Here is a 21,572-nt window from a genome sequence, read left to right on the forward strand (position 1 = left end):
TTTTCACTATAAAAAGCAAAATAAATATAAATGGTGAAATTAATCTTTTACAAAGTATATCATAAGAAAGTATTACTTAATCAAAAAAATTAACAGGATCTTATACATTGATGAATAAAATACAAATGTCCAATAAAATGGGCAATAGATTTTGTTGGTTGATATGAAATTAAACATTTATGAAAAGATCCTCTATATCATTCATAGCAATAATAACATTAAGCACGCCCATTTATCACTGTTCACCTATCAGGAGCAAAAGTCAAAAAGCTTGGTTACACAGGGATGGCGACGTAGCTCAGTGTAGCACCTTTACCTGTAGAAAAGGTCCTGGATTCAACCCCCAGAATCACCAAAAAAAAGTTACTTTCCATTACATGGTATTAGAATGTCGAGAAATAGGTACACATCCACACTTCTGGTGAGAGTATAAATGACGCAGTCTCCGCAAAGGACAGTTTGGATGCATGAAATAACATGAAAGTGCATGTTCTCTTTAACTCAACAATTCACCATGGTGTTCCGGGAACGTAGCTTAGAGGAATCATCACACAGGGGTAGAGTGACACAGGCTCAAAGCTGGCTACTGCAGCTCTATTTCAACAAGTGAAATGTTAAAGGAAGGGCAAACAATTTCACTATAGAGAAGGCCAAAAACAGGGATACTATTTAATTCTAAAACAAAAAGAACAAAGGAGGGAACGAGGGAGAAAAGGATATGAAGACAGCAAGAAAGAAACAAGAGAATGCTAAGGGGAAGGGAGAGAGGAGAGAGAGACACAGAGAGACACAGAGCCAGAGAGAGAGAGAGAGAGAGAGAGAGAGAGAGAGAGATAGACAGAGACAGAGAGGGGAGAGAGAGGCACAGAGAGAGACACACAGAGCCAGAGAGAGAGACAGACAGAGAGACAGCGAGACAGAGAGACAGAGAGATAGACAGACAGAGACAGAGAGAGACAGAGACACAGAGATAGAGACAGGGACAGAGAGAGACAGAGACAGTGAGACAGAGAGACAGACAGAGACAGAGACACAGAGAGATAGAGACAGAGAGAGACAGAGACAGAGACAGAGAGAGAGACAGAAAGAGACAGAGACAGAGAGAAAGACAGAGAGACAGGCAGATAGAGAGACAGAGGAAAGACAGCGAGACAGATAGACAGAGACAGAGACAGAGAGATAGAGAGACAGAGATAGAAATAAAGACAGAAAAAAACACAGAGAGGCAGACAGAGAGAGAGGCAGATAGAGAGAAGAGAGAGAGGAGACAGACAGAGATACAGATAGACAGAGAGACAGACAGACATACAGAAACAGAGAGGGAAAAAGATATGAGACAGAACTGAAAGACTTTAGCATGTCCCATGTTGATAGGGAAAGAAGGACTTCAGGAACAGACCGTATATTGGACATTTTTGCCAATAAGCAGATAATTAAAAGTTTTTATTCTATGGAGAACATTACAAGTGAAGTTCATAGAAAGGGCAGGGCCTGAAAGATGATTATGGCATTGTCCAATATTAATATGGGATTATTACTTGGAAAATTTTTTCTCATTTTGTTCTCAGAAGTCATTTTGCTCTTAAAAATTGCTGAAAGTCCCAAAGAGAAAATTCATACACATAAGTCATTGTGGATCTCTCTGTCTCTCTGTCTGTCTCTATTTCCGTATGGATATATTCACATGTATTTATGTATGGTTATTGTATTACAAACTAAAATAAACTTGAATTTGGGAAATATTTATTTAATCTCTAAAATCAGAATGATAAATTACATATTACTATATACATTACATTTATATACAATTGTGTTGGTCAAAAGTAAAACTTTACTGACAGAGATTATTTATATTTCTGAAAATTTCTTTCAGATATGGCTTAAAAGAACTTTTATGTTTACCCCTGCATTCAGTCTATTACCATTGCTTCTTCTGTCTGAAATACATGAAGAACATATAGCTTCATAGGTGAATCTAGAAAAGTAAGTTTTTTGCCTTTTCATGGTAGCAGATACTGAACTAAAGCTCTTCACATTGAGCTACAACCCAACTCAATTTTTCCTTTTTTTATTTGTCAAAGGATTTCCCTAAGTAATCAAATTGTTCAGGGTGGGTTCCAACTTGTGATCCCCCTGCCTCAGCCTTCCGGAAAATTACAGGGGTGCCATACCATGCCATCTGGGAAAGTGTACTTTAATGGTTTCAGATAATTGTGGTTATTTTTTTCTGATAAAGTTAGCTTCTTAAACTTTGAACAACAACATAACCCCAAAATTTGATTTCTTAACACTTAGTTGTGCAAAACTTGACATCTATCAATGAACTTTTCCTATTGCATTAAAGTCCACTGGTTTAACTTGTACTTTGAGTGGATCTTTTCCCATGCTTGTTTTTAAATCTCATACATCCGCAAGGAAAAAAGCACCGGCTTCCTGAGCTATGTGTATTCCCCGAGTGATGGCACATTTTATTAAGTACTGTTAAAAAACACATTAATTAACATCACCACTGATTTATTCAGAAAGTTTTTATTTACTGAAAGCTGATAAACTCACACTCATGTAATTTTTAAAGTTCTACTTTTCATTTGAAATTTCTAATTTTATCACAGCAGCCAACATTGTCAGTTGTTTTCCATGATGTAGCTGACAACTTTGTTTTTTGTTTTGGTTCTGTTTTGTTTTTTTCTGTCTTTTTGAGACAGGGTTTTGTTACACAGTCCTGGCTGGACTTAAACTCACTTTATAGCCCACGCTTGTCTCAAACTCAAAGTGATCTACCTGCCTCAGCCTCCAGAATGCTGAATTACATGTGTTCTTTCTAAAGAAAAGTTCTGATTAGTATTTAGGTATGAATAGCTACAGTTTCTCCATCTGTTCTTCTTTGACATAACCATGACACCATGAAAAAGGGAGACTCTGGAGGATGCTGATACTGAAATCCCCACAATCTCACATGTGCTCTTCCTAGAGAGAAGCATCACAATCCAGTACCCAGGCGAAGTGCCTTTTGCAAAACCTCCTTTTCACCACATAGCTTAGAAAGACCCAACCAGGACTAGCACTTAGGAACATTTGTCACCATTGCTGATGCATCGAGGACATTCATAAAGCAATCAGAAATTCTTGTCTTTATGCATAGTAGAGATGATGCACTAATCCCCAGTGCAGCCTAGTATCGGGCTTCTGCCTTGATGTGTGCTGAGGCGTGAGGAATTCCGCTCACCATTGCAAGTAATGGCCACATAGATTTCCAGACAGTGAATATGCCAGACATTCTTAGAAGTGATGGAATAGTGTTGACTCATGAACTTCCTGAGCCAAGCTTTTAGATTCCTTTCTCCACAAGGATACATGAATTGCAAGTAGAGTTGATGTGGAATATACAGGTTTCTCTTGCAAAGTACACACACACACACACACACACACACACACACACACACATCAAAGAAATTAAAAACCAGTAGAAAACAAGCAAAGGACATTACAAGGCAATTCACAGGAAATAAAAAGGTGATAGCTAAACTTGCACTATTATGTAATGCGACAGAAACTTAATAAGGAAATAGAAAGTTATAGTGAATAGAAGGGCAAAACAAAAACACAAGATTATGACAATGACTGTCAGATAATAGTATTCTGCTGCTGATGGTGGAGGTTGTATTGACAAAGTCATTTTCATCTGTTAGTAAAACTAACCAACCTAACTTCTGGCTATTTATCTCTGAAAAGTTTTTGCATAAATGCTCAAGGGCAAATGCATGACCTATTTATTATAATTTTATATGTTAGCAAAGAGGATCTACCTTAAGAAGATACCTCCAGAAGAATGGAGACTTAAAATATAAAATGTATGTATGTGTGTGAGAGAAAAGTCACATGTGATGAACATACTTTCTAGGAATCGAAATGTTCCACTGGATTTACATGTGAATATCTGAGAAACATAAGAATGTGTGAAAAAGGGCAGAATAAAATCTGTATCATTGTGTGAATAAACATAGAGAAGGTGGGATGAAAGGCTACTCATCAAGTCTGCTACATGGGCTGTACTCATGTAAGGGGAGAGGGTGGGAAGAAGGTGAGGAAGGGAGGGTGACTTAAGGTTACATAAGAAGATATCTCGATCAGGCTGGTGATGAGGTGTCTTGAAATCAAGGGGTGGATTGTGAGGTCAGTGCTCCATGGACCAGTGAGACAATCACTTGTTTTCTCATTTACTCCTCTTTCTCCAGGCCAACCCTATAAGTATGGTCATCAGCCACAAGTACGAGTAGCTACAGAAGTATTCTCCCAGACTTGCTTCCTGTGGTAAGACAGCATGTATAAGCATTTCAAAGAAACTTAGATACTAATGCAAACTTAAAGTTATCTGTGGTTATATTAAGGCAAAGACTGAAATAAGCAACTGACTTTCAAAAGAACCTATTGTTTTTTCTACCTCAAACTGGTGAACAGAAGTTGAGAAATCCTTAGTGGGTTTAAAGCATGTGTCTAAATGGAAGTTAGTGTCTTCACAAAAATAATCCAAATGTAAAATACAAATAGAAATGTGCCAATGTAAAATACAAAAGAATGTACCAATAGGAAATACTCAATTTATTTTATTGAAAGAGAATTCAGTTTCTTAAAAAAATTTAATGCCTGAGAAGTAAAACCAAAAAAAGAAAAAACAATTTCCATTTTGAACAAATGCTAGAAATCACTGTCAGTTGGAGACCAATTAGGAAGAAAAATGAATGCTTGATTCAGAACTTTTACTTTTAGGAAAATTAAGTTATAATGAAATATTTAATGGTCATTTACTTTGTAGTTATTACAGCAGACACACAAACAATAGCTTGTGAGTTGCCATTTTAGAAATTCGGATTTGACAGAATGTCACATTAGAGTACCATACAGCTACACAGTGCTCATATACAATTATATTATGTAGCAATCATTATGCATATGAGCACATTTTACTATGTGAAAAAGTCAGGCAATTTAAAAAGACTACAGAATAGGGCACAGAGATTTTTAAAGGTATTAATGTTTCTTTTTAAGGTGAGGGCCCTGTATAACTATGTAAATAACAAAGGGTAAAAGAGGAAATAATAAAAGAATCTGCACAAAAGGATGAAAGTGATGTGTGTTTTCTCACTGGATTCGCCCATAATTCAGCATGAGGCAGTCAGCTGCTAGTGTGTCTAAGAAGCATAAGTCTGTGCTCAGATGAGGGACACATTTTCATCAAGCATAAAAAAGACCAAGGAAACTGCAACTGATGTTAAAAAATGAGAATTCTTGAGCATCACAGCAGTCTTTACACTGAAGTAAAAAGTCACGTGATTTTTGTAAAAATATAATTGGAGATAATTATTTTGCATAAAATTATAAATTGCTATTGTTTGTGATACTTTCATCTTACATAGAAGACTATTCATATCCTTATGTATGTGTGTGCAAATAGTATATATGGATGTGTATATATATGTGTGTACATTCACACTCACCCCAAACACACACACGTACTTTCTTCTCCAGATTCCTGACACAGATCTAAAGCCCTGTGCATGGAGTAGTGTGCGTGGGGTAGCAGGAGAATCTCATTCTCACATGGAGCCTCTGAACTTGCGTCTTCACACAGAGCTCTGGAGCCCACTGACATTCCTCAGTGACAGAAGTGGCTGACACAGAGCTCCTAAGTCCTTTGTGCTTCTCAGAGTGATAGGAGCAATTCTGTCTCAAGATGCTGGTTGCCAGGGGAATTGCCTAGCAATTGCATGGTTGGAACTTTCATCCCCAGCTCCCAGTCTCCAGGCAGGGGACAGATCATAAAGGGAGAGTTGGACTTCAGTGTCCAATGATGCAAGCACCGCTTCATGCTGAAGCTTCTATGAAAACTCAAAAAGACACACGAAGTTCCTGGAGGGTGAGGGAGCAAAGAGGGCCAAAGGGGTCCATGCTGCCTCCTGGTCCCTCACCCAGGCACGTCTGCATCTGTCTGTCTCTCTGTGACCCTTCCAAGAACAACAGACTGGTAAATTTGGGTGTTTCCCTGGGTTCTGTGAGTGACCCTAGTGAATTCTTCAAACCTGAAGAGAGTGCAGTGGGAACCTGGGTTTATATCCACAGAGTCTGACTGATTATTACTTGCTACTGGAATCTGAGTTGGAAGATAACATTGGTTGCCTCAGGCTTTGACCCATGAACTTTGTTGAGGTCTGCAATCCCAGAAATCTAGGAGGCTGAGGCAGGAGAAATAGAAGTTGAGGCCAGCCGAGGCAACTTAGTGACTTAGCCAGACTGTGGGTCTAAATAAAAATTAAAATAAAAATAATAAAATAAGTAACAGACCAGGAGGTAAAGTTCAGTGGGGGAGGTTCTGGGTTCTATTCCTAATGCCACAAAATGTTACAATTTTTTTCACATTATCTTCTTAATATAAAGCATTTCATTGAAGCCTCTTGATCACCTTCTGCAGAGGCTGGGCTGGTGGAAGGTGTCATGAAAGTGTAGGAAGGAAGGCAGTTCCAGTGTTTCCAGATGGAAAGAGCAACTCGGACAGACACGGTCTAACCACGGCTGAATCCACAGTCTTCGAGACTACAGTGGGTCCCATAGAGAACCCCCCATCAGTGGTGACCGTGCCAGGCACACTTCGCTGCCTCTCACACTGCTCCTGACTCCCCCACCCTCTGAGTTCCAGACACCTGAACCGCACAGTACAAAAGTCAGCTCTGGGTTTTCCCAAAAGCTGTATTTTCAAAGACAAATTGTGTTTGCTATTCTAATTGGGCAATTCACTTAAACACGTAGGAGCCCCAGCATCACTGCTTCACTTTCTAAGGTTTCAGGTAGCCATGGACCGCTGGAGTCTGAACGTATTAGATACAACATTCCACAACTAAAGAATTCATAGATTTTAAATAGCTTCTGCAGTTGTGTGGCAATTGTTCCATTTACTGCAATTATCTACTCTCTGATGGCACTTAATAAGTTAAGCTTCATCAAAGGTATGTTTGCATGGTGAAAATGAAGTTTGTGCATAAATCTAGGGTTCAGCACTATCTGTGGCTGCAGGTATCCCCAAAGAGCTTGGAAGTCATTCTCTGTGGAAAAAGGTTGGAGAATCTCTTTAATTCATAAAATGCAACTGAGAAAGAATAATTTTTTCTATGGAAATATGAAACAGCTTTTTGAAGAAAACCTCAAAACGACATTGCTGAACCAAATCTATATTATTGATAGAAAAGTCACTCACATCTAGGATTTTATACTTGAATAACTTTACCAACATATAGAAGAAGAGAAACAAAAACTGAAGCATTAATAATGCACGCTTTGTTACAGTTCATCCAGGTATCATGAACATGCCACTTAAATGCTTTTTTCTTTACATCAAAATCTGTATTAATTACCAAGCACTAATTCTGAAGCTGCAGACAAGAGGGCTCCAAAAGTTCCCTAGCTGAGCGCGGACCAGCCTTTAACAGGACCTGAAAAGCATGTCCTCTTTGAAGATGCAAAGCTGGGAAGGAGCGCAGACACAAAAGCATGATACTGTGATCTCTCTCTCTGACCCTTGCACCTGGTAGATCTTCCAGTTAAAGCTTAATGCCCCATTCACCAAATAGCAGGCGACAGGAGAAGCACACTAGCAGCCGTGCACTGTGGTTTCCGCCAGGAATTTGGGGTGGGAGAAGCATTTCCTGGGAATTTCCATCTGTTCTGCCCAGCTTCCCCTGGACTGCACTCATCCACTCCCTGGTGGTCCTCACTGGTGGTCGGATACCTGTGCGTGCCCACTTATCCGCAGTTTCACTACTGAACCAAGGCCGCTCGGGTTTGGAACTGGAGCTTGCGCATCAGGTATATGGAGCGGTGCACAGGGTGGTCGGAACCCTCATACACGAGTACTTCTCATCTGAGGTATGTTTTAGTGCACTTACTCTGAATTTTGGGTTTTTCTTATCTTCTTCCTGGGCTATGATTTACAACTAATGAAGAAAAATCAAAGGAATTGTTTATAAAATTCTATCAACCTGAACAGATGCATGCAAAAGAAACAAAACAAATAACAATAAACAAATGAAAAAAAAAGCAAAGATACATAAAGAGCTCTATTTTCCCAGTATATTACAAAGAACAGATGCCCAAGCTTGAGAATAAAGAAGAGTAAGAAAAGCAAATAATGTCTGTACCAGGGCACAAATACCTCAAAAAAAAAAAAAAAAAAAAAAAAAAAAAAAAACCATTCAAAACAATGCAAATAAAGGCCCCTTGATAATGTCATTTTTAAACCAACCCAGAGGTACTACCCTAAAGCAAAGCACACCCTCAGTGGGCAGTCTCTGGAGCAGAGGATATGCTCCAAAAGACACAAGGAGACTGAGTGGGAGGGGCTTGGTCTTCTTAATCCCTGGGTTGGCCCATTCTGAGGAACAAATGAGCAATAAAAGACAAATATCAAAAAAATAAAAATCATTGTGATTTGTTCCACCATAAATAAATAGATAAATAAATAGAGAGAGTGACAGTGCGGACATGCTGTCAGCTTAACATCATCCAGAGGGTCACAGCCAGCTGCAGTACCTCTGAGAGGTGGCCCAGGTACACTAGGTGTGAGCATCCTGCAGGGCTCTGGTGAATGCTGGCCTCTATCTGGGCCCCTTTCTTAAGTAGACCTCAAAGTGACTGTGTCTGAGAGCAGCTATCAGTGCACCAGAAAGGGCACATAAAAACAAAATATTCAGTTGCTTGGCCTGCGCTAAAACTGAATTTGGTGCCTATCACATCCTTATCCTGGGAAGTGGAGGGTTAGCAGGGGAACAGTCATTCTCACACTCTGTGCTTTCTCAGTTTTCCTCACCTGCTGCATGATTTGTAGCATGCAAACAAAAACTGTCAACAGATGAGCTTCCAGGCTTGTCGTGAGAATACTCCACACCCCTCCACGCATGAAAATATTATTGGTAGTGGCACCAAGTGCCCTGAAGTTTTAAATGGTGAGTTGGGATCAATTACACTTCAAGACAGAAACAAATCTCACATAATAAAATGTTAAAAGGTGCTTCTGGGAAACAGGAAACGGTGATGCTCTTCATTTTTATGCACTGAAGATAAAAGAAGTCTGCAAAGCAAACATATGTTCCCACTCAAAAGGTGGCAAGCTTTCTAAGATACAGTTTTCTTCCGTTCTGTAACGTGAGTGAATTAAGGAAAGAGGGGAGGAAGAGGGCTCACTGGGAGGAGGGGATGGCGCTGGAATAAACATGCGTTGGTGCTCTCAAGTAGCATGTTCACCCTTTATTTTCTGATTTCATTTAATCTAAATAATAATACTCTGTCACTTGCATTTTAAACATAAAATTAAATAAATACAGTAGGAACGACATTGCATTGCATTGTTGCTTAAGCTATCTCAGCATATGTTCTAGAAGGATAGCATGAAAGACTCATCTTTCATGGTTTCTCTTGAGAATTTAAGTGTGTAACTGAAGAAAACGGTATAAACAGACAAGCAAGGCCAGGCGTGGTAGCACCACCTACAGTTTAGCTCTGAGCGGCTGTCGCAGGAAGACTGCTAGTTAAGTTAGCCCTCAGCAAATTAACAACTGAGTTAAATTCTGCTTCAGAATATAACATAAAATGGAGAGAGGAGGTAGCCAGGTGTTGGGTTCACTGCTCAGTACCACAATAAGTAACAAGAGAGGGAGGGAGGGAGGGAGAGAGAGAGAGAGAGAGAGAGAAAGAGAGAGAGAGAGAGAGAGAGAGAGAGACAGAGACAGAGACAGAGACAGAGACACAGAGAAACAGAGACAGGGAGACAGACAGAGAGAAAGAAGGAAAGAAAGAGAGAAAGTGAGCGAGAGAGAGAGAGAGAGAGAGAGAGAGAGAAAGAAAGAAAGAAAGAAAGAAAGAAAGAAAGAAAGAAAGAAAGAAAGAAAGAAAAAAAAAAAGAAAGAAGAAAACCAGACGAACAGTTGCTGGACTGCTTCTCTTCATTATTAAGTTGTTGGTGTATCCCTAAAGGTGTCTGCTGGGAATGTATTAACTTCCGTTAGTGAGGTTATCTAATCTATTGAGAATAATTTTAATAGGGTATCTAAAATCAAAACTACAATGGCAAAATTTTAATGTCTCTTAAAATGCCACCCGAAAACAAATCAGTCTATACTCTTCTCCTGGAAGAGGTAATACCTAATCCCTCTAACTGATTACCTGCTTCTATAGAGGGATTCATTAAATATCTGCATTGTCTTTCAATGGACTATAGAGGTTTTACACTTAAATATCTTATTACCTTTAAATAAATATGAAAATAAAACATCCTACATTTTTCATTGAAGCACTTTAAGTATATTTACTGAGAAATACAGCCTGAAATTTGAAGCCTTAGTTTTCCTTGGTAAATGGACATCTGGGGCTGGATACACTTAGTGAATCTGGGACCTCTCACTCTTTCTGGGTGGTTAGTATTACTGGTGGCAGTATGAGACCACTGGGAAGATCAAAACCAGCAGGCAAAGCCTCCATTTGGGGGTCTTGTTCTATTTTTAGGGTGGACAGTGAGGATTTACTTTTCTTGGTGCTGGTCAGCAATAAGACAACACTGAGACCCAAGCTTCCTGTCGGGATCAGAGGATATTAAAAGAAGATAAAAAGGGAAATCCTGTGTCTTCCGCCAGAGGAGGATTGTAGAGCCCAGGTATCATCCCCTGCAAAACCTGGCTCGGAACCTGGCTGAGTCGCCACACCAGCTTGCAGGACCCTGGGCACCTCTCCTGGTCTTCTGCAGGCAGTTATGGCACCATCAGCATAGAGGAACTGAGACACCGTCTAATTCACTGGGTTCTGAGTAACCAAGGCAACAGTATCTCTTAGATTCCTATCCTCCTATAGCACTCACTATTGTTATCATCATCATCACCATCCGTTTCCAGGGAAGAGGAAAGTTGTATTTGTCCTTTACAAACATAGAAGTAAAATGAATAGCAAATGAACTAAATGATTCTTTAATTCACAAAGATTAGCCCATTCCAGGTCATGTATCTTTTATTCTTCCTCATTGCTATTATACACATGGTAACTATTTTATTTGTTCTTTTTGTTAATAAAAAGAAACAAAATGGACAATCCTGTTCCCTGGATTGAAGGGAGATAATGGAAAATTTCAAGGATCTATGCTTTACTGGAATCTAGGAGAAAAGTACACAAAACTAAAAAACCTCTACTTTTCTAAACAATACCCTTCCATATAATACCCACTCACCACAACTTAGTAATGAGGATAATATTTTTATATCTTTTCAGAGTGACAGTACCAAACAATTCTATAGAGTAAATCATTAAGTTACATAAAATTTGTGAAAATAAAATATGTGTCATCATTTTAGAATATTTTTGATGAAGTTTCATAGATTATAATATTTTTGAGGGTTTTTTTTTTTTCTATTTCTCCTAAGAATCAACATAGATTTTATCTGGCATTTTCTAAACTTTGAAAAGCAAATTATTTTTAAGGAAAAGAATATATTCTTTTATTTTTGTAACTCCATCAGCATGTGACCTGATTTTGGAAAACAAATTATTTTTAATGATCAAAAGCTACCTCAAGGTACCACTGACTACATTTATTTACAGAAAATCACATCTGTAATTTCAGATTTGCAGTTAGTTTTATGAAAAGTGAATAGAACTATTTATAACTTTTATATATTTGCATTTAAAATTATGTATCCAGAACTCTTAAGTTTACACAGTTTAAAGTGATATAAAACGTCTACTAACAAAATACTTAATCCATATTATTAGAGCATTCAAAGTTGGGCAAACTAAATTCTGTGTGGCATTTCAGAAAATAAACTGTACACTTTTTTCCCTTCTTGGGTCACTCTGCTATTTGCAATCCAAGTGCTTTCTTCTTCCCGCCAAACTGAAACACATGCAGACATTTTCACTCTGGCAATCTTCACGGCACCCGCTTCGATGATGTCACAACAGCTTTTTTTAACAGGAGAATCTGATTGTTATTACATTCTGTTTCTTCCTCTAAAGAACAGTTTGACAGAAAGCATGTTTTGGTGGTGTATTATCTACAGAGACCAGTAAGTGCAAGGGGAACTACATGGGCTGAAAAGACAATTACACACAGGACATGTAATCTAAAGAGGAAAGACACACAGAGAACAAATAGCAGTGTAAAGCTGAACATTATCAACCATAAATAAGGAAACATATGCCTTGCCATACACATAAAGAGACAATATCAGTGAATGCTGACAGTGAACAGGGAATCAGCAACCAAACAAGACTAGTGGCCTGACCACGGTCACAGGCCAGCATGGGATCACTGCTCCAGAATCAGAGGATAACAAAAGAAAGGGCCCAGGAGACAGAGCTCCTGTCCTGCTCAGTCATTAGAGACGTATGTTCAGTCTGGGTAAAAGGGTGATTTCTTCTTCTAAGTTCACTCATCTGGGAGGTCCTCTCACTTGTTATTACAAACCAAAAATACGTTTACCCCATAAATTCACTTTACATGAGACAGCTCTTACAATTTACACTTAAAACCTGGATAGCACAGGTGCACTCTGCCTGGGATTTACTCTGCTACTCTGAGGACTCCTGGGAGGTGAGACTCAGTTTAGCTGAGTGGAAAACCCACAGAGACCGTGGTTTAAAACAGAAAGCAGGCTACTTCTGCTTTGGGTAAACGTGACTAGTCACTGGGGGTCACTCTTACAGGGCTCCAGGTACCTGCTAGCTTCTTGTGTACCGTGTACAAATGATCTCATGGTCCAAGATGGCAGCCTCTGTGTTTATGGCAACAGAAGACTGGAAGGGATGGAGAGGAGATTGGTGCATGGCTGTCCTGTCTTAATGAGGTTCCATGAAACTACCAGGGTGCACTGTTGCTGGTTAGTCTCTGATCTTTTGGATGTTGTATGGCCACACTATTAGAAAGGGAGGCTAGAAAATATACATTTCTTTTATTCTGAGGCAAAACACACTTACCTAATGGTCTAGTTACTACCATGGAAATAGATCAAAAGTTAGTGGTGAGGCACTTAAAAGTCTTAGTTATACCTTTCAATACGCATTTGTTGAATTGGTGACGGTATACTTTTGTCTAACACTGGATGACCACATGTCCATTTGGATTATATGTCCATTGTCTAAATCTCTACTAAGGGGCAGATCTAAGGCTGATGGTTTATACATAAAGAAGCTGTACCTTACAATGGCTAAATGATCTCTGATAGTTTATGTCAGTTAAATTCAGAACCACACAACAGGATATAGGTCCTCATGTTAATATCCTTCACTTCCATTATATTTAAACACCAAAACAATAAGCAATATGACTTATTTACTTTTACATGTTTTATTAATTCATCTAATACATATTCATGGAGAAAATAAAGTCCAGGTCTTGAGGATACCAAATTCTTTGATAGCATATGTTCATACTGATGAAAGTTTAACAACTGGGATTGGTGAGGACTGACCATGTGCCTGCCCTCATGCAGCTTACTTAATAAAATAATTTCCCAGAAAGTCTTCAATTAAAGTCATGGCAAATGTTACATGAGAAAAGAATGAGAAGCCATAAAAAACTATAGATATCTAGGGTGAAGGATGAGGCCTGGAATTCTTCCTGAGAAGCTGGAATCTAGACCATTGCTTAGTACACTGTACATGATCGATAAATGCATGGAGTAAACGGATTTATTAATGCAAGTAGAGTTGAAATGTTCTTTCCTCCCTAAGCCAATAGAGACAGAAGATACTTTTTGAGGAGCCCTATATGGCTGAAACTCACAGAGCACGTTCTCTACCTTTCCCTAGAGCGTGTTGCTGGCTGAGTTAAATCTAACAGCTTTTCATTTTTCAGATGTTCAGATAATTAACCAGAAAAGAGCCACATAAGATGATTTGAAATGTTTTATCTATTAAAATAATGGACCCAAAAATCTCTGTATGATCCAAATAACTACCAATAGTAGATGCCCAATATTGGTTTTTCCATACTGCAGATTTAAAACTAAAAGAGTTATATAAGAAATACTCAATAATTCATTCTTCTTTCACAGTTTATGTACATCTTACTAAGTCTGTGTTAGTACTCATAAGAAAGGCAAAGCTGGGGCTGGGGATTTAGCTCAGTGGCATAAGTGCCTGCATTGCAAGTGTGTGGTCATGAGTTCAATTCTCGGTACTGATTTAAAAAAAAAAAAAAAGAAGAAAGAAAGAAAGGCAAAGCTACAATCCTTGAGCAATTATATCAAAATATCTTTTGTTGTTTTACTGCTGTGTATCCATTTCTATAAAGAGCTTCTTGAACACTACCATTATGCACAAATCCAGGCTTGAGTTGGACTCTTGCTAGGAAATCTGCACTAGAAAAAGTCACATCTATTTCTAAAGTTCAGCACTTTGTCCCTAATGGCACTAATGGTAATAAGAAACTAAGGGGACTTGAGTTTAACACAGTTGTTTAAATCTAAGAAATGAAAATATCATGCACGTATGGTAAACTCACAGAAAAAAAATGATTCCAAGCTATTGAAGCATTAAGTATATAATAGAAACAAGAAATTTGAGAACTCATTTGCGGGAAAGAGGAGATCTTTATTATTTTTTCAAGATGCAAAATCATAACAAAATAAAGCAATCTATGCTAACTGCACTCCATTGTTAGGCTGAAACAGCTATGATTTTAATTAGATATATCAATTCTGAGGACAGCAGCAGCATAAACAACATTAAAAACAAATATGTGAAGAAACTGTAACCAATACATGATGTGAAAGTAAAGTGTTTCAGAGAAGGCCTTATTAGAGAAAGATTAAAGTCATTTACGAGCTCAATGATCAGTTCATTTCTTCCTGAAACTCCTGTGAGGTGGGTCTCCAATAAACTACTGTCTTATGCACTACTCTGATGAAAATGCGGTCAAGAGAAAATGACACTTTATTTTAGGATTCCCTGTTGTTCTCTCAATTATCTCAAATCTAAAAGGACACGAGGCCACTATGCTTCTGGTAGAGAGACTCACAAGACCTATGATGGATATGTGATACGAATATGGATATGAATACCGATGGATTATTCCCAGGAAGATCACGTCTCAGATGTATCATGGGCCATATTTACTTAGTCCATTTCTATGTACTATTCAGAACACTGAACTCACTTTTCCAATTTGCTGGTGGATACCATTACCAGGATTTTCTCCAAGTACATAACAAAGCAGATCAACTGTATAAGTCAGCTTTTCTAGACACAATACATGATGTCTACAGTTTAGTGGAGGGGAAGCTTAATTTGTCTCATGTTTTCAGAGGTTTCAGTCCATGGTTATATGGTTTCAAGGCTGGGGCATTACGGCAGAAAGACATAGTAGAACACAGATGATATGCTCATGATAGCCAGGAAGCAGAGCAGGGGGACAGTGACAGAGAAGAAGGGGCTGAGGACCAGACGTAGACCCTAAGGCCACCCTTCTGGGACACACTCTGACACACCTTCAAGTGTGCTTCTCCTATCCTTGAGGAGGATCCCAAAGCCAATCACACTGAAATTTCACCACAGCCACCATATTAATGCCTCGAAGGCACCAATATCTAAGTTAAAGTGCCTTCTCTGAGAAGTCCCTGTTTGTACCCTCTCAGGTGTCTCCATTCTTATGGTCCCATCGCTATAAAGCACAATTCAACATTTTTTTAACAAAATTTTATTGACTGCTTCTCAGTGATGGACATTGAGATGGGTACTTAAAATAATATAGACCACTAACAAGCCATTTTCTCTAACTCTTCAATAACCATTATGTCTGACCTCAGTCTAACATTGATATGTTTTCACACTTGCTTCCTCTTCCAGGTTTTTGTCTTCCTAATTAACTCTGCATATCTCCTGCTCTTCAGTATGAGAAGACCTATCCCTGGTGAACTTGACATTTATCTGTGTCATTTGTGATTTGGTCATTCTATTCCCTTTTGTCCAGAATAACTTCTTTAATGTCATTCTCAAAGATGTTGAATATGCTAAATTTGCCTTTGGCAATTAAAATATAAATTTTTTTTGGTGTTTTCTTTATATTTTGATTTTGTATAAAATAGGTGCTTCTACTTTAAAGACTTTTTTGGACAAGACTGGAGATGTAACAACATCATTTAAAGAATGGCTGTCTGGCAAACTACATATTCTAAAACCCTTTAATTATTTAATTATTGTTGATAGCAAAATATCACCAAACCAGCTTAAACCATCAGGTTTTGGGTTGGTGATATCTTGAAGTGATTTCCACACCAGGATGCTGTACTCCAACATCTCAGTTTATTTGTTTAAGTTGCTTCTGACACCAAAAGACACAAATCCAGATGATAGATGTTTTTCTTCAAGACTCTGCACCCCATCAGGTTGGTAACTAATACCTTGTCCCCTCTCCAGATCACCAATATAAAACTAACCCAAGGGGTCTTCTTCTTAGATAATATCTGGGTCACCACTATTCTGACCACTAATTCGGGAACTCTGAGGGTGGGGGTCATATTTCAAAGCTCTTCAGGTCATTTTATTTTATGTATAGTTTGAAAAGCATTGCTCCAGGCTAAGCTATTTGTTTATGGACAAATAAAATTTTTCTAAGATTGAATAGTTACTTTATAAAGCTTTAATTTTCTACTCTTCTCCTCACACAAAAGCAAAAGGAAAGGACTAAGGATTGCCAGAGAAAGGAACGTAATGCAGAAGTTGGGAATAGTTTAGAGCTGGGTTTGAATCAATACTGTACAATACACAATTTAAGTCAACTTACACAACTTAAAAACATATCTTCCTGTAGCTACACTAGCGTATTTGACTGGTGGGCTAAAACACTGATTTGATGGAAACTCAATCAATGCATATAAAGGAGTGGAACCACATACAGCACTCGAGTGTAGCTGTTAAACCCTGAAGCTAATGCATCACGCTTTGAGCAACAGAGCTCATTTCTTATCCAAATATAGGTAAATGCATTCTGTTTCTTACAATTAAATCTATTTATATGCAGTTACTTTTAAAATGCAACAAACACCCCTAAATGGAAATGGTTTCACATAAATTGCTGCCTTAAAAAAAAAGGGTTTCAGAATGAGGCCAGGTGGCTTGGTACCATTTCACACTTTCAACACAAGGACACAAGGAGGTTTTCAGTAAGGAAAAATGTGGAGAACAAATTTGTTCAGTGTCTACTGTGGAAATAAGGGATTCCTTCAGCCCAATCCAAATAATAATCCCACACAGCTCCCAGAAGATAAACATGAAGAGACAAGGAAACCTTTAGTTCAGACTCTTAATTTTCTCCTGCTTCTCTGTGTTTCTTACCCCTAGCGACTCGGGAAGGGCTGCTGGTCAACCCAGTGTGCTCCTGCAGGAGGCACCCAAGCAGTTTTACTAGAGTAACTGCTACAGCACAGGCAGTGAGTGACTTTAATTCATGAGTAGCCTTTCCTATGGGTAGATCTCCTCAGAGAGGCTCAACTCTGCATTTGAAGCTGGGTTCAGAGTCACAGGGGAATCCTGGAGTGCATTCAGCCATATAGAAGAGTTGTAGCGAGAAACCCCAAGAAGTGTTTTACTTGGTTATAATTTCAGCTACTCCGCCCAAGGTTTCCTGGTTCCAAGACAGAAGCATCTTGGTGGAAGTGGGGAGACCGCTGGAGAACAGCAGCTCACCTCCCAGAAACCAGGAAAGGAGAGACAAAAAAGCCAGCAGCGTGAACACATCCTTCCAGGCTACCCCACGCCCAGCCCTCCTCCAACAAGCCCCACTTTCACCAGCACATTCAACTGTGAAGTCACCAGTGGACAAATCCACCAAGGAGCAGACAGGTCTTGCGATCCAGCCACCTTCCAAATGTATGAGACTTCTGGGGACTTTTCAGATCTCAGTTGCAATATAAAGTCCTTTTAGAAAATTGTAAAAATACAAGGTTTACTATAAGCTGTTATAAAAGAAAATAAAATATACATGAGGATAGAAATTAAAAAATATATATTTACAAATAAGAGAGAAATAGTTATCATGGCTAATCCTCCTGTGTCAGTTAATCTTAATTTTCTACCTGTGTGGATCGAAAGACTCCTTGGGGAGGTGGTTAGCTCATGGGGACACTGACTTTACTATGGATGATTCCACTGATGCTCAAGGTGAAGTACTGGTAGTTGCTCGACACCTCAGGAGGAGGTGGGGGTCACTGCAGTCCTGCCTTTGAAGGCTGGGTCCCCCTGGTGCTAATCCTTTGTGTGCCACTTCCTGGTGGCTAGAAAGTGCTCAGTCTTGATGTTCCTGCCTTGGAACCAGCTGATCATGGACTGAACCCCAGAAACTGCCCTGAGCCTAACTATGCCTCTTCTTTAAGCTGCAGTGTGGGGCATTTTCCACAAGCAACAACAAAACAGACCTATGTATCTACTCAGAAATCAGCTGAACATGTTAAATAAGCTTTTTATATTTTTATGTGAGATTGCTATTTCTAACATATGATGCAACATGCAATAGAAATATATATTCTATGATGCTAAGGAAATGCTTAGCATGGTGTTATTTAATAGTTAGAAAAAAACCTAAGTAAAGAAATAAAGGTCAGAAATATCTCGAAAAAGAAAAAAAAAGTTCTCATTTAACTGCATTTTCTGTACTGACCCTTTAAATCCAGAACCAATTATAAGCACAGTGCTGTTATCAATAATTGCATGCTGAGTGAGTAAAAGTTTAAAATGGCACTTTCAATTTCCATTTTACCAAGACAAGGAAGAAAATTAAGTGAATACTAATTAGTGTGTGTGCATTACACACCTGAAAGATTAAGCGAATACTATCCTCATTATACGTCATTTAAGCAAAGTACTCAAATGTTTCATTTAAAGGACTCAACACAAATAAAAGGATTAGGTTGGTTTCTTTTACATGAGAAACTCAAATAATAAACAGAAAGCAAAATGAAAGGCAGATAATAAGAAGTAATGAGATAGGTCTTTCACCAACAGGAAGGAGACCAAGAGCTGGAGGAAGGGAATGGAAACAGGTGGAAAGGAACCGAGCCGGGTTGGGCCCCTGTACCACACCCGCAGAGATTGCAGACCTTTGGGAACACAAATATTCACTAATAAAGGTAAAAAAAAAAGAACACTTATACTCAGAAAATTTGGTATAGTATTAATCATCTTGGAGTCTCTTAAATGTGATCTTCCTGCATGCAATTTATAACATTTTCTTTTCAGGAAATGACAAAGAAAATAAAACAGTATTAAAGAATCCAATATATATATATATGTACTTGAACATGATTAACAGTGATAAGTTTTTGGCTTTTTCACTCATTCCTGTAATATAAAACCTTTTATATTTACTTCTGCTGTTTTTCTATAAAACCTCATCATCATATTCAAACAAAAGCAAATTATCATTGCAATCATTACCAGCATCATTTACTCACTGGCTGTAAAAGTAAGTTTTAAACTATTCTGCTTAAAATGACAGGCAAAGTTCTATTAAATCTAAATTTCTCTGAGATGATCACTGTCTGCACCACTGAGCTTATCTTCCCATTGTGAGTGGGAAAAAGAGAATTTAAAGTCCATACTTAGAAAGACAAAATGACGTGTTATATAAACTAGGCAATAAACTTGGGCAAACCAAGATTAAAAACTAATCAAAACATTAAATATTAACTTTTAAAATTTTATCGTACCTGTAATTTCACAAATCATTTCAGAATACAGCTGTTCACCACAATGGCTAAAAACATCTCTGGAATAAGTATTGCATATAAGTTTCTTCTATTTTGTATCTACTTTAAAATTAACTGGGTCTTCATTTTGTTTTTTATCAGTACTGTATAGATATGTTATTCTACCTTTTGGAATTCTTTCCATACATATGGCTATAGACAGAAAGTCAAGTGTAATTTAAGAAGCAATTTCCATAAATGCATTCAAAGATAAATTCATAAAATGAATCAAGAATGTTGGCCCACCATGTATCACTGCTTAGATAAAATAAATCTCTGTGAGATATGTAAAATTTCTTCAACAATGGAAACATTTAAAGATTTCAGCCCTGCTCCTAAAGTATGAAAGTCTAGTTACTTGGCTATAAATTAATTTTCCTTTCAAATAAATGCTGGTAAAGCAACCCTTACAAATCACACTGAATAATGTCAAATCAGAGATTTCCATGATTCTCTGGCACAAAATATATAGTAAACAGAGACAACGGATCAGTCACCTAAGCTAAGCAAAGTCCTGTGTAATAGTCCCTGAGCCAATGGGAAAAGGCCTAACATTTGGTGTTACCCTATGGCACAGCAAACGAACAAATCCCTCCAGCAATCTTTACTTGTTACAATTTTCTACAGCATTCTCCACGGATTCAGATGTCGCACCTTTGATTACACCATTCCTTCAGCATCTAGTCTCTAAGGCAATCAATCTTCCCAGGCTGCCCTCAGAAGCTATCTTCACCAAATGACTTTCTCAGGACAATTTCTTCCTCCTCACTGGAGGAATACACACACTGATCTTTGCTTTAGGCTACATCCATGGGACTAGTCTGTTATTAACATGCAATGTCCACACCAGACCTACAACCTTTCTCAGAAACCACTTACGATTAGCTTTGTGTTCTACAACTTCTCCTTTATGGCTGCACTTCATCTAAGCACTCAAAATCCCTTTAGAAAAAACAAAACCAGAGCATCCAATTTTCATGTTATTACTCCGTGTGTAATCACTGGGAAAATACTTACTATCTCAGCTTTTTGTTATATTCTCTTTCAAAACCCAGCTAGGGTGATAAGAATACTGCACATCATACTATGAACAGAAGCATCTTATAGAAAGAGTGTGCTGATAACCTTTGGAAGCATCACCATCTCCATTCTACATTTAAATTTTCAACCCGCAAAGCCACATTTAGAGACAGAGAAGGAACAGATGAGAGTTTTCTTCTTGTAATACAGTAAGTTGCTGTCTGAATTAACATGCTGGGAGTGAACATGTGCAGAAGACAGACTTTCCTTATTATATCTCAAGATAGTGTTTGTACAGCTGAAGGATTTTATCACTCTAATCCTTGCAAAACTCTTGCTAGTGGGGTATGTGTTTTCTTCGCATTCTTAGTGTGTAGCCATATTTAACCCTTCTCTGCATTACCCATTCTGGGACCATGAAAAAGAGCCACAGTGGCCCCTTCTTGTCTTTGGGTGCTTGGCCAGAAAGTGTGTCCTCCCGCTCATACCTGAATCCACGGCCATCTGTCATTTTCTGCGGCTGTCCAGGCGTTGATAAGCCCCTTCTTATTAAGCCGTGCGTAGTAGGGGTACCACTTCTGGAGACCAAATAGAGCTCGGTGGGTAGAGGAAGCTGTGATTTGCTGATTTGATATGATTCCCCCTTCTATTCCCAATGGGCCTGAACATTCTGGAACAAATCAGAAAAATAAAGCAAACAGATTAGAAATACCACAGACAAAATGTTTCTAGAATGACTTTAAATAGAACCAAAGGGCACAGATCCGGTCTTAGTCACTATGT

At 38.4% G+C, this 21,572-nt stretch overlaps 1 protein-coding gene across 6 annotated transcripts in view; it reads right to left on the reverse strand.

Annotated features, from left to right (window-relative positions):
* The window catches only part of Edil3 (EGF like repeats and discoidin domains 3), a 409,108-nt gene that overhangs the window by 118,936 nt on the left and 268,600 nt on the right, over positions 1-21,572 (reverse strand). For all 6 annotated transcript variants that reach the window (XM_013143611.3, XM_063245305.1, XM_003479468.5 and 3 more), the window contains one exon: positions 21,278-21,459. In XM_013143611.3, coding sequence (XP_012999065.1) covers positions 21,278-21,459 — 182 coding nt within the window. The remainder of the gene's footprint in view (positions 1-21,277; positions 21,460-21,572) is intronic.

This window comes from Cavia porcellus, unplaced genomic scaffold (genome assembly GCF_034190915.1).
Source record: "Cavia porcellus strain 051 isolate PalLab524CR breed Dunkin Hartley unplaced genomic scaffold, mCavPor4.1 scaffold_2, whole genome shotgun sequence".
NCBI lineage: Eukaryota > Metazoa > Chordata > Mammalia > Rodentia > Caviidae > Cavia > Cavia porcellus.